Source organism: Lepidochelys kempii, chromosome 7, assembly GCF_965140265.1.
Source record: "Lepidochelys kempii isolate rLepKem1 chromosome 7, rLepKem1.hap2, whole genome shotgun sequence".
In the NCBI taxonomy this organism is placed as follows: domain Eukaryota; kingdom Metazoa; phylum Chordata; order Testudines; family Cheloniidae; genus Lepidochelys; species Lepidochelys kempii.
The window spans coordinates 45,858,983-45,872,123 of NC_133262.1; the positions used below are offsets into that span (position 1 = coordinate 45,858,983).

The window sequence follows — 13,141 nt, forward strand, 5'->3', positions numbered from 1 at the left end:
AGGAGTATATTCCTAACAGCCCAATAGCACCTTATTTCAATGTGACTAGTTTGGAATGTGAGGAGGTGACCCGTCACTTCCCAGCTTATGGCTGCCTCTGTTGCTTAGCCAAAGATCTTAGCCTAAGCACAGGGCCTCAGACTGTCACAGTAAGAGAAGGACCTTACACTGGCAGACAGTGATTTTGATTCTTTCTTTTATACCTCTAACTAGCCAAGTGATAAGAATACACTTAAATTCTTAGAGTATAGGGCTTTACAGACAGGCCTGAATATCTATATTATAACAGTGGTGTTGTATGCTCTGTGAGTTCACAGTGCTAACGAGAAGTGAAAGAAGTAGCTATAGATGTTGTGAACCCCCAGGTTACATGCTGTACTACAGGACAAGAGAAATCCATATAAAGTAAAAAAGACCTGGTTACCTAGATAACCTCATCCTGCTGGCGCTGCTTAGCTGGAAATCTCTTCAGGTTGAAATAAGGTGCATTTATCAATGTCGCTGAAAGTATCACATGAATGAGATGCTGAGCTTTAGCCTATTTCTTTTTTATACCAAAGCAAATTAGACTTCATTAATTCTTGCATGTTGTTACATGATTTATTCCCATTTAATTAAAGGCATTTCATAGAATATCAGGATTGGAAGGGACCTCAGGAGGTCATCTAATTCAACCCCCTGCTCAAAGCACCTACAAACATATTTACGTTTCCCAGTGAACCCAGAGCTTACAAAATATTACCCAAAATGTACAGAGGAGATCAATTTACAGCAAAGTCCAAAAACCGTAGAGGATTGTGCCTACCTGATTTTTGATTAAAGAAATGCACAGAAACAAAAATAAATAAGTTATGTTTGTTCTTTTATTTATTAACTGCAGTACTGGACTTTTCAAAATAAACTCATCAATTACAAAGATATTCTTCAGTTTCCAATATCTACAATAGTTCAGGAAAACATATTTGTGAATTCGTCCTTGCATTATTTAATTTGAAGTCTTTGTTAAAAAAAAAACCAAAATACAGTGACCTTTATGGTGATATCTAGAAATGACTGCATAAAGAAAGAGTGCCAAAATGCATTTTGAAATGTAACAGAAAGCACCAGTGCTCAGAGCCATTCAAAAACTCTCTGAATGTAATTTGTACTGCTGATTGAAGACGATCTTTTTTTTAATTATAGTATCATAGTTACCACAGTCCAGTACCTGTCTTCTGCCCTGCACAAGAACTTCACAGAAACAGACTTTGATTTTAAGGTAAGGATTGAGATCTAGAAAATTTCATGACAGCCTTTAAAACCAGCAGCAATGCAGGAACAGTGGCTACTCTATGTTAATAGATTATGTTCACTGTGTTCATTAGCTCAGAAAATAAACTAGCTGATACAGACAGTAATCAAACTCTGCTGAGGCTTTGACTGAACTGGAAAATCCCAGAAGAGCAGAAGCATTATGAACTAATGGTACGAAAAGTGAGACTGCTTGCATTGGCTAAAGTCAAGAATGTATAGTGTCTAATGTAATTCAAAGCACACTCTATGTTGTGGTTTAAGGTATGAAAACGTGTTCACTAGGAATATTTGAAACTGCCAAACTCATTTCACTTTTGGCCTAATGCAGAATTGAATTCAGGTGTCAAGAGGTGAAAGGCCTATGTCTGAAGCCCCACCACTCCGTTGCTGCTGGATTCTTTTAATTGTCATTCCCTCCAGTATTTGTATAATTCTTGGCACTGATTTAACTTAGTTTATTATTACATCTGGTTTATTGAGACATAATTACCTATTTTCCTCTGACTTAAGGTGGAACAACCTGATGCCTTCTGTAAAATGTAAACATGGCATGTATGTTTGTGTTCAGAACTTGTTCTGCCTTTGGACTGTCATGTGTTTAATTTCCTTCCTGTTTTCTAGGTGTGGAACTCCTATTTCAGCTTGGCAGTTCTGTTTATAAACCAGCCAAGCCTGCAGCTAGAAATTGTCACTCCAGCTAAGAGAAAGAAGATTCTGGACAAGTAAGAATATGATCTCCTTGCCTCCAAAACTCTGATTTTTGACATAACCTCAAAAGTAGGACGTAGGTTTTTATCACAAAATCCCATACATTACAGGCAGTGAGAGGAATCATCCCAGAAAAATCATACGTAGAGGTCATAGGACAAGTATGCAACAATTTGATGAATCCCTTGGTGTTCTTAAAAAGTATAACCTTGGTTTAAATATTGATTTAATTTCATTAAATCACCAACTTGCTGTATTTTGTCCCATTAAGGGATTGTCTATGCCGTCTCTTTCAGATACGGCGACATGCGAGTGATGATGGCATATGAGTTATTCAGCATGTGGCAGAACCTGGGTATGTCTCTTTGTCTCCTATTCTCCTTTTAATCACCAAAACTAAAGTTGTTTAAAAATTGCATTACTAATATTCAGCTTTAGTGCTGTGACACCACAGAGCTTATGCTGGGTCTTGTAGTTTCTTCAGGAATTTTCAACTAAAAAAAATGACTTTCTGAATAGCTCTATGGTGATATTTTTCTCATTTGAAATAACTCATTCCTATGAATTTGAATACTTTACTCTCAAATCTTATAGTGACTGGTTTCAACAGCTTTTCTTTGGTATTCCCAGATGATGTACTGCATTAGCATTTGGAAATCCATGCTGTTGTGCTGCAATCTAGTCTAGTACTTGAGATACGGTTGTACACTCTTGACTTTAATCTGGTCTATGACTGCATCGCTGAAACTAAACCTTTACAGCTGTGTCCAATTTCATCCATTTGCAAATGGTACAACAGAACAAGTCAGGGTGATGCAGAATTCTAAAAGTGCACAGCTAGCGATCATGTACAGAAGAGACATGCAGTAAGAGACATGCATATTTATGAGTGCTTTATTAATGTGTCTGATAAGTATAATAACAAATTCTCTAAAAAGAAAAGGAGTACTTGTGGCACCTTAGAGACTAACAAATTTATTTGAGCATAAGCTTTCATGAGCTACAGCTCACTTCATTGGAATGCATCAAGTACTCTTTTTCTTTTTGCGAATACAGACTAACACGGTTGCTACTCTGAAACAAATTCTCTGTTTCTGGTTAAAAAAACGCAAAAGTTTGCCCTCGATTATCCAATAGTTGTTACACCAGTTGTAATAGACTTTACATTTCTGTAAGTCATTTGAGTTTGTACCACGTGATATTTTGATTGACACTGGAATGTTACTAAATCAACACAGCATATATTGAATCTGCTAAAACTAGCTAACTGATAGCTCACAAAATGTAATTGTAAATGGGGAAGCATAATCAGGCAAACGTGTTCTTAGTGGGGCCCCACAGAGATCATTTCTTGGCCCTATGCTATTTAACACATTTATCTGTCTGGGAAGAAAACATACAATCATTCCTGGTAAAGTTTGTGGATGACACAAAGATTGGGTAGTAAATAATGAAGAGGATAAGTCACTGCTACAGAATGATCTGGATCACTTGGTGAACTGGGTGCAAGCAACAAATAAGCTTTTAATGTGGCTACATGTAAAATCCTACATCTAGGAACAAAGAATGTAGGCCTTACTTCTAGGATGGGGGAATTCTGTCCTGGCAAGCAGTGACTCCAAAAGTACTTGGGGGGCATGGTGGATAATCAGCTGAACAAGAGCTCGCAGAGTAAAGCTATGGCCAAAAGCGCTAATGTGTTTCTTGATTATTAAAAAACAGGGAATGTTGACTAGGAGTAGAGGGGTTATTTTACCTCTATATTTGGCACAGGTGCAACCGCTACTGGAATATAGTGCCCATTTCTGGTGTCCAAAATTCATGAAAGACATTGATATTAATTGGAAAGGATTCAGAGAAGAGCCACAAAAATGATGAAAGGATTGAAAACATGCTATATAGTGAAGGACTCAAGGAGCTCAATCTGTTATCTTAACAGAGACAATATTAAGGGGTGATTTGATCTCAGTCTATAAGAATCTACTTATGGAACAGGTAACAGAGGGCTCTTCAATCTGGCAGACAAAGGCATAACAAGATCTAGTGGCTGGAAATTGCAGCTAGACAAATTCACCCTAGAAATAAGGCATAAATTTTTAACAGCGAGGGTAGTTATCCATTGGAACAATTTACCAAGGGTTGTGGTGGATTCTCCATCACTGCCAATTTTAAAATCAAGATTGGATGTTTTTCTAAATGATATGGTCTAGTTCAAACAGGAATTAATTCAGGGAAATCCTGTGGCCTGTGTTATACATGAGGTTAGATTAGATGATCACAGTGATCCCTTCTGGCCTCCTTATAATCTACAAAACTATGAATTGTACTTATTTCTGATCTAAATAACATCTTTTGGTTGAAGTGAGCTGGGGTGCAGCATAGCATCTTATGACATGTGCCCCATCACATTGGCAGGGAATGTATCACATTGACTTCACTGTATTAGTTATGTTAGAAACACACTTTGCTTCTCATTATTTGTCTGAAAAATAGATAGCAATATTCATGAAATTGTTAACAGGCTTAAACAAATGTCACATGCAGCTTAAAAGACAAAATCTAGTATGTCTAAATTGTAATCATCCAGATCATGATTTTGAGGAATACACCAAAGTGTCTGCTTTATGCTTCACATGCAGAATGACAGAAATGAAATAAGAAAAGGAGTACTTGTGGCACCTTAGAGACTAACAAATTTATTTGAGCATAAGCTTTCATGAGCTACAGCCGGATGAAGTGAGCTGTAGCTCACGAAAGCTTATGCTCAAATAAATTTGTTAGTCTCTAAGGTGCCACAAGTACTCCTTTTCTTTTTGTGAATACAGACTAACACAGCTGCTACTCTGAAACCTGAGAAATGAAATAGGAGTTTTAATATTGCAGAGTTAATGACATATGCTCCCCATAGGGATTAAAATTATTATCTCTTTAAATCAAAATCATGCTTTTCTGCTTTTCCTGATTTGTTTATTTCTCTTTTCCTACCCCTGCCTTTTTGCAATTGTGGGACCACCTAAGAGACTGATTAATTTACTAGAGGAAAACCTCCAATATGTAGGTGTATGTTGGATTCCCAATTTAATCTGAAAGATAATTTTGTGGAGAAGTGATATCTCAAAACAATATTGCCCTATCAATGTTTTTTTCAGATAATTTTGTTTTATTTACTAAAGTTTTACAGTGGAAGCACACTTTAAAAATAATTGCTAACAATGCTGTATATTTCTGCTACCTAGAGGTGACACTGTTTCGTTCAAAGTCAAGGTCCTTGTCCATTCAATTGCAAATTTCATACCACTAAGGTTAAGGAACTCTAAAAAGTATAAAGGACCTGTAGCTGATCCATTAAATACTATTATCACAGTTCCTTTGAAAAATCCCTTTCTCCTTAGGAGCCAGAGCCTCCAAAACGGCAGTGGAATCTCTCCATCTTCTCTGGCAGAATTAATGCTTCTGACACATAAAGGTGAAGCAGATATTGAATGAGTTTCCCTGTACGATCTGCAGTTTCTGCTAAATGTAAAGACTAATTAATGTAAAGATAACCAGGCAGACTTCACCATGGAAAACTTAAAGTACCATTGATTTGATAATTTTTGGAGAAAGAACCTGTTTGCTTCTTTATGCTTAATGCAGGGACAAGTTGCATGTGTCTTTACCATATAGTCTCACCTTCTTCTCAACAGGGAATAATAAAAAAGGAAGGCTTTCATTAAATGTAAATTGCTTTGTGTTGCCCAGGTGAACATAAAATTCACTTTATTCCGGGAATGATTGGCCCCTTCCTTGGTGTCACACTGGTCCCACAGACAGAGGTCCGCAACATCATGATCCCCATCTTTCATGACATGATGGACTGGGAGCAGAGGAAAAATGGCAACTTCAAACAGGTGATATGGTTTTTCAGGCTCTTGCTATATCCTCTCTGTTGTTCTGCCCTTCTGCAACACTGCACTAGAAGTACTGATAGTTTGTTTCTGAATGTGAGGGAGCAGTTGACGTGGATGGATGGATAGATAGATAGATACTAATTAAAAAGTAACATCCTTTACAACACTGCTACCAAAGTCCCACCATTATATGAACATTTCCATAAGGCATTTTCTCCTATTAATACAGAACACAGTGTTGCATTCACTGCACAGGGAGCAAGGGAAAGTGGATTCTCCTTCCTAATGGTAAAAACAATGGATGCTTCTAAACCATATGTGATGAGGTATTCTAGTGCTTGCAGTGTTTTACTAGGAGTCAAGACTCCTATTCCTGGCCCTGCTGCTAACTTTCTGTATGACCTTGGGTTAGTCACCTAGGGCCAGATTTGTAAAGATATTTAGTTTTCCCATCTGTACAATGAGTACCATGTGATTAATAAAAATACATAGAGTGCTTTGAAATCTTTGGATGAAATACCCTGTATGGCTTTATGTGCATTGAGACTTTTTAACAATTTTCCTACCATTGGCCTATCAAAAGTGCATCTCCACAGATGTTAGCTACAATGAGAGTGTAGCCTGATGTCTGGTTTTGTGTCTTTTAAACTATAAGCCCTCTGAGGCAGGCATTTTCTTATCTGTGGCACATATCTTGCAAACACTTAAGCACATGATTGAATTCAAGCCCATGAGTAATCCTGTTGATCTCAAAATTTACTAATACATGTTTACTAATGATAATAATAATGTTTTCAGGATTTAGCTTATTGTTATGATTACTATTTACTAACAAAATCTACATTTTGTAGCAAAAGGCATCCACTTTAAAGAAGAGGGAAAAAATCAATAAAGGCACATTGCATTGAATGTAAAGAAATGCCACTTTACACTCTAAAGGGACTTAGCAAAAGGCTACGTTCTCCTCCTTGCTCTTCTTTATGGCAACTGACCCATGTCATAGTAAAGTGTATCGTTATGGTCAGAAACTAAACTAAAAATGTGCACCTTGTTAATACAAACACCTACTCTCTGTGACTCTTCTGGAGCTTAGGCTAGTGGCACAAATAAATGTTTTCTGCTGTGAGTACTGGAAAGCCAATGTGCTGTAATGATGGTAGAGCAAATGTGTTTTATTCTGTCTCATGCTCCATCAACAAAATTGTCAAGTGAGTTATGATTCCAGAATCTTTGTTAGTGATCACTAAAGCAAGAAAAAGCACTGCTTAGTGTTTTCCCTAACTTGGCTTATTATTATGCATCACAATTGAAAAGAGTGATCAGTTGGGTGAACAATAAACCATCTTTCTCTCCTCCCCGCCCCCCGACCCCAAGCCTTTGGCTTCCTGCTCCCAGCTTCTACTCTCCTAGAAGGTTTCATTCCTGCTGACAAAAACTTCTGCCCGCAGGTCTCTGAGATTAGGGCGCTTACCTCGGAGCCTCCCTATACGGTGTTTTACAAGGACAAGGTCCAGCTGTGACTGTGTCCAGCTTTCCTGCCCAAGATAGCTTCACAGTTTCATACAAACCTGGACATATACTTACCTGTCTTCTTTCCAAAATCTCATAAGTCAGAAGAGGAGTGAAAATTATACTCTGTGGACGTCAGGATCGCACTAGCCTGTTACACTTAAAGGACCAAGCCATTCCGTAAGTCGACACAGTTGTTCATTGTAGTGGCGGACAGGATGAAAAGTCTTCCAGTGTCCGCCTAAGAGAATTTCATCATGGATTACCACCTGCATCCTTGTCTGCTATGATCTGGCTAAAGTGCTTCCACTGGCGACTGTAACCGCCACTTGACTAGGGCACAAGCCTCGGCAACAGCCTTCCTGGCCTAAGTGCCGATTCAAGATATCTGCAGGGCCACTGGTTGTCTATCCACACGTTTACGTCTCATTACGCACTCACCCAGCAGGTCCATGACGATGCTGGTTTTGGTAGACCAGTGTTGCAAGCCACATGACTGAACTCTAAGGATACTGCCTGTGAGTCACCTAGAATGGAATTGACATGAGCAAGCACTTGAAGAAAAACAGTTACCTACCTTTCGTAACTGTTGTTATTTGAGATGTATTGTTCATGTCCATTCCATTATCTGCCTTCCTACCCCTCTGTCGGAGTTGCTGGCAAAAAGGAACGGAGAGGTGTAGGGCCGGCAATGCCTATATACCGCCGCATGAGCGCAGCACTCCAGAGGGCACCACAGCCAACCCTACGGATACCGCTAATCAAAATCTCTGACGACTGTGCAGGTGCATGCGCACACATCTAGAATGGAATGGACGTGAGCAATACAGCTTGAAGAACAAAGTTCTTCTTCAAGTGCTTGCTCATGTCCATTCCATATTAGGTGTGTGTGCTTGCCACGTGCACCAGTGCCAGAAGTTTTTCCCTCAGCAGTATCCATGGGGGACCGGCTCTTGTGCCCTCTGGAGTGGCACCCGCATCGCATGGTATAAGGGGCGCCGCTGACGCCTCCCACCCTCAGTTCCTTCTTGTCGCCAGTGATGGTGCTGGAATATCTGCTTCTTTGGCTAGCGTTGTTTCGTTCTTTGTTCTTGCAAACTTTGAAATCCTGTAAAATAGTTATATATAGTTAGTAGTTTCTTAGTTACCTTTAGTAGTAGTTCTCAAACTTTTCATTAGTCACAAATGGGACCCAGACAGGGGTCAGGACGTGCCACAGTCCCCAGGCTTTAAGCCCTGCGATTGCTGCAAACAGCGTATGCCCATTATCAATCCACATATCAGCTGCCTAAGGTGCTTAGGTGAAGGGCACGTAAGTGACAAGTGCTGTATCTGCAAGTCCTTCAAACCTAGGACGAAGAAGGAGCGCAATATCCATCTAAGAGCACTCCTAATGGAGTCGACACTCACTCCAGCACCAGAGCAGCGGTCTGACTCCACACCAAGCACCATGGCCTCCATGTGCAGTGCTCCCCAGGCGCTGTCCACAAGCTGGCACCAGTCTCCTTCCATGGCTTCAGTCAAGAAACCGAAAAAGACTGTGAGGGGAAGATCTCCTACCCCTGGCAAGGGAAAGGAAAGGGCAGGGGGCGAGCCAAGATCCGTGCCGGGCAACTCAACATCCCCCTTGGGAAGTCGGGCCCCAGCTCAAGTTGAGTGGTGCAGGCCATCCCATGCTTTGCCTGCAGCTCCAGATAGCAGTTCAGGCCCCAGCCAGCATCAGGTGCCATCGATACCTGAAGCCCTTCAAGCAGCTCAGGAGATCCTGATGCTCCCAGTGCCACCCTCACCAGCTTCCGTGGTACCCTGGTCTTGTGGAAAACCCGAGTTGGGATCTATGCGTGTGTCCCTGCCTCAGCGGTACCATTCCCCATCAAGATGGACATCCCGCCAGTGTTTGCCCGCCTGCAGCCGCCATGCCTCAGCACTGGAGGGGCAGGCTCAGCAGAGCCTTCTGCAGTCCCCACACAGGGAACACCGGTCAAGGGACTCGAGGCGTACCTCTCCGGTAGATAGGCATAGACCCTCTGAGGCACAAGCCTCGCAGCAAGAACTCCGGGACCAGCCCCAACTATCTCCAAGGGCTCGTTACCAATCCCAGGACCAATCAAACACGAGATACCGCTGATCACCGGGCCATAATGGCCCATCTCCAAAAGGAAGGTCGCCCTACTCAGGACGATCCTCCCGGCAATTGGCCCGTAGTAGCTCACGGTCCCTTTCGGGTTGTCCACCGAGGCCCAGCAGTCTGTGCAGGACCTACCCTTCGATGGCCGGACCCTATTTGCAGAGCAAACAAACAGCAAATTGCATGGCCTCAAGGACTCCCACAACACCATGAAAACCCTGGATCTCTACGTCCCAGCCCCGGCGCATAAGCGGTTCAAACTGGAGCAGCTGCAGGGCCAGGGGAGCCAGCCTCAGCAGGACCAGCCCCATAAATGAGCCAAGGGCTACAAGTGCTGCCCGAGCCACCCGCCTCCACCCTCTGCCCAGTCGGGCTCGACCCATAATAAGCAGGGGGCCAAACAGTCATTTTGAGGGTGCGTCCGAGGGCGACCTAACAGATTATTCCCCAGACCCATCTTTCCCAGTGTTCTCCAACCACCTTTCTCTCTTCCTACCTGCCTGGACAGCTATAACCTCTGATGGAAGGGTCCTCAGCATAGTGGAACAGGGTTATACCCTCCAGTTCCTTTCTACCCCCACCCCTTCCCACCCGCCTTCCCCATCCCTCTTCAGGGACCCCTCTCATGAGAGTCTCCTCACGCAGGAGGAAAAGGGGTTGCTACAACTGGGTGCAATGGAAGAAGTTCCTCTTGAGCACTAGAACAAGGGTTCTATCTCAATACTTTTTAATCCCAAAGGCCAAGGGTGGTCTGTGGCCCATCTTGGACCTGCGAGACCTCAACAAGTACCTAAAGAAGCTAAAGTTCTGCATGGTCTCTCTGGCTTCTACTATCCCCTCCCCGGATCTGGGAGACTGGTATGCCGCCCTCAACTTGAAGGATGTATACTTCCATATGGCGATCTTTCAAGGACACAGACGCTTCCTCCAGTTTATGGTGTGGCCCCACTACTTCCAATTTGCGGTCCTCCCGTTCAGCCTGGCTACAGCACTGAGGGTGTTCACCAAGTGCATGTCAGTGGTAGCAGCTTACCTCAGGCGCCGAGGTATCCAGATCTACCCAGACCTTGATGACTGGCTCGTCAAGGGCAGCTCCAGGTCTCGAGTGCAAAGGGATGTCACGGTGCTTCAAGCTATGTGTTACTCTCTGGGTCTAGAGGTAAACGATGGAAAGTTGATGTGCGTGCCAGTGCAGAGGATAGAATTAATTGGCGCGGTCCTCGACTCGACCTGTACAGGACGTTCCTGCCCCTGGAAAGGTTCCACACATTGACGAACCTCATCGCGGAAGTCTCCACATTCCCTCTGATTTGAGCCAGGGTCTGTCTGTGCCTGCGGGGCCATATGACAGCATGCACTTACGTGGTCCGACTCTGGCGGACCAGCTCGGCAGGGACTTCTCCTCTCACCACAAGTGGTCACTCCATCCAGAGGTAGCCTGAATGATCTTCCAAAGGTGGGGAACGCCCCAAGTGGACCTGTTCACTACCAGACAGAACAGGAAATGCCACTGGTTTTGTTCTTGGCAAGGTCTGAGCAAGGGCTCCCTCTCCTATGCCTTCCTCCTGTCGTGGTCAGGGAGCCTGACCCGCTGCGTTCCCTACGTATTCCCTCTGATTTCACTCATCAGCAGGGCCCTGGCAAAGATCAAGAGAGACAAGGCACAGGTCATCATGATCGCCCTGACGTGGCCTTGCCAGCACTGGTTCAGCATGCTCACAAGCCTGTCAGCAGCCCCTCCCTGGCCCCTGCCCAACCGACCGGACCTGCTGTCACAGGATCACAGTCGACTCCTGTACCCAAACCTCGGGTCCCTCCACCTCTTGGTATGGATGCTGTGTGGCTGAACCCGGAGGAGCAGACCTGTTTGGAAGGAGTCCAACAGGTCCTCCTGGAAAATAGGAAGCCCTCAACTAGACTGACTTACCTGGCCAAGTGGACGAGGTTTTCCCGCTGGGCATCCGAACGGGGCATCTCTCCCTCACATTTCTCCATACAGGCTGTCCTGGACTACCTTCTCCATTTGAGGAACCAGGGCCTGGCACACTCTTCCATTAGAGTGCATCTCGCGGCCATCTCCGCTTTTCACCTGCCGATCCAACGACCGTTGGTGTTTTCCCATAACATGATGGTCAGATTCCTGAGAGGGCTTGGGAGACTCTTCCTGCAAGTACGGGCTCCTGTCCAGCAGTGGGAACTTAACTTGGTCCTCTCTAGGCTCACTGGCCCATCCTTTGAGCTGCTGGGTTCCTGCTCCTTTTCCCACTTGTCATGGAAGGTCGTGTGCCTGGTGGCGGTGATGTCAATGAGATGGGTCTTCGAAATTAAAGCCTTGACCTCAGAAACTCCATACGTGGTGTCAAGGTTCCTTCCCCACTCTGAACTCTAGGGTACAGATGTGGGGACCTGCATGAAAAACCCCTTAGCTTATTTTTACGAGCTTAGGTTAAAACTTCCCCAAGGTACAAACTATTTTACCTTTTGTCCCTGAACTTTATTTCTGCCACCACCAAGCGTCTAACAAATATAACAGGGAAAGAGCCCACTTGGAAACGTCTTTCCCCCCAAAATCCCCGCAAGCCCTACACCTCCTTTCCTGGGGAAGACTTGATAAAAATCCTCACCAATTTGCACAGGTGAACACAGACCCAAACCAAGAATCTACATTCCATTCAGCACAACTTATTTTATCAGCCATTTAAACAAAACAGAATCTAACGCATATTTAACTAGATTGCTTACTGACTTTTTACAGGAGTTCTGACCTGCATTCCTGCTCTGGTCCCGGCAAAAACAACACACAGACAGAGAGAACCCTTTGTTGCCCCCCCCCTCCAGCTTTGAAAGTATCTTGTCTCCTCATTGGTCATTTTGGTCAGGTGCCAGCGAGATTGTCTTAGCTTCTTAACCCTTTACAGGTGAAAGGGTTTTTCCTCTGGCCAGGAGGGATTTAAAGGTGTTTACCTTTCCCTTTATATTTATGACACATGGTCTTCTAAAAAGATAAAGTTCTTTGTGGCCCTACCCAGCCTTCCTGCCAAAGGTAGTCTCCACCTTCTATATGAACCAGGACATCTTCCTCCAGCGTTCTATCCCAAACCGCACAAAACCAGTGAAGAGAGGCATCTTCATGCCCTGAGGGCCTTGGTTTTCTACTTAGAACGTACCAAGCCTTTCCGTAAATTGACTCAACTCTTCATCGCTACAGCAGATAGGATGAAGGCGACCAGCTTGGCTTAATGGTGAAATCCTAGCGGATCTGAAACATAAAAAAGAAGCTTACAAGAAGTGGAAGGTTGGACATATGACCAGGGAAGAGTATAAAAATATTGCTCGGGCATGTAGGAATGTTATCAGGAGGGCCAAATCGCACCTGGAGCTGCAGCTAGCCAGAGATGTCAAGAGTAACAAGAAGGGTTTCTTCAGGTATGTTGGCAACAAGAAGAAAGCCAAGGAATGTGTGGGCCCCTTACTGAATGAGGGAGGCAACCTAGTGACAGAGGATGTGGAAAAAGCTAATGTACTCAATGCTTTTTTTGCCTCTGTCTTCACGAACAAGGTCAGCTCCCAGACTACTGCACTGGGCAGCACAGTATGGGGAAGAGATGGCCAG

The 13,141-nt window shown here is 43.8% G+C and overlaps 1 protein-coding gene across 14 annotated transcripts in view; it reads left to right on the top strand.

Moving 5' to 3' along the window:
* DOCK3 (dedicator of cytokinesis 3) overlaps positions 1-13,141 on the top strand; it is a 585,316-nt gene that overhangs the window by 498,694 nt on the left and 73,481 nt on the right. For all 14 annotated transcript variants that reach the window (XM_073352483.1, XM_073352491.1, XM_073352484.1 and 11 more), the window contains 4 exons: positions 1,183-1,258; positions 1,915-2,015; positions 2,298-2,356; positions 5,743-5,891. In XM_073352483.1, coding sequence (XP_073208584.1) covers positions 1,183-1,258; positions 1,915-2,015; positions 2,298-2,356; positions 5,743-5,891 — 385 coding nt within the window. The remainder of the gene's footprint in view (positions 1-1,182; positions 1,259-1,914; positions 2,016-2,297; positions 2,357-5,742; positions 5,892-13,141) is intronic.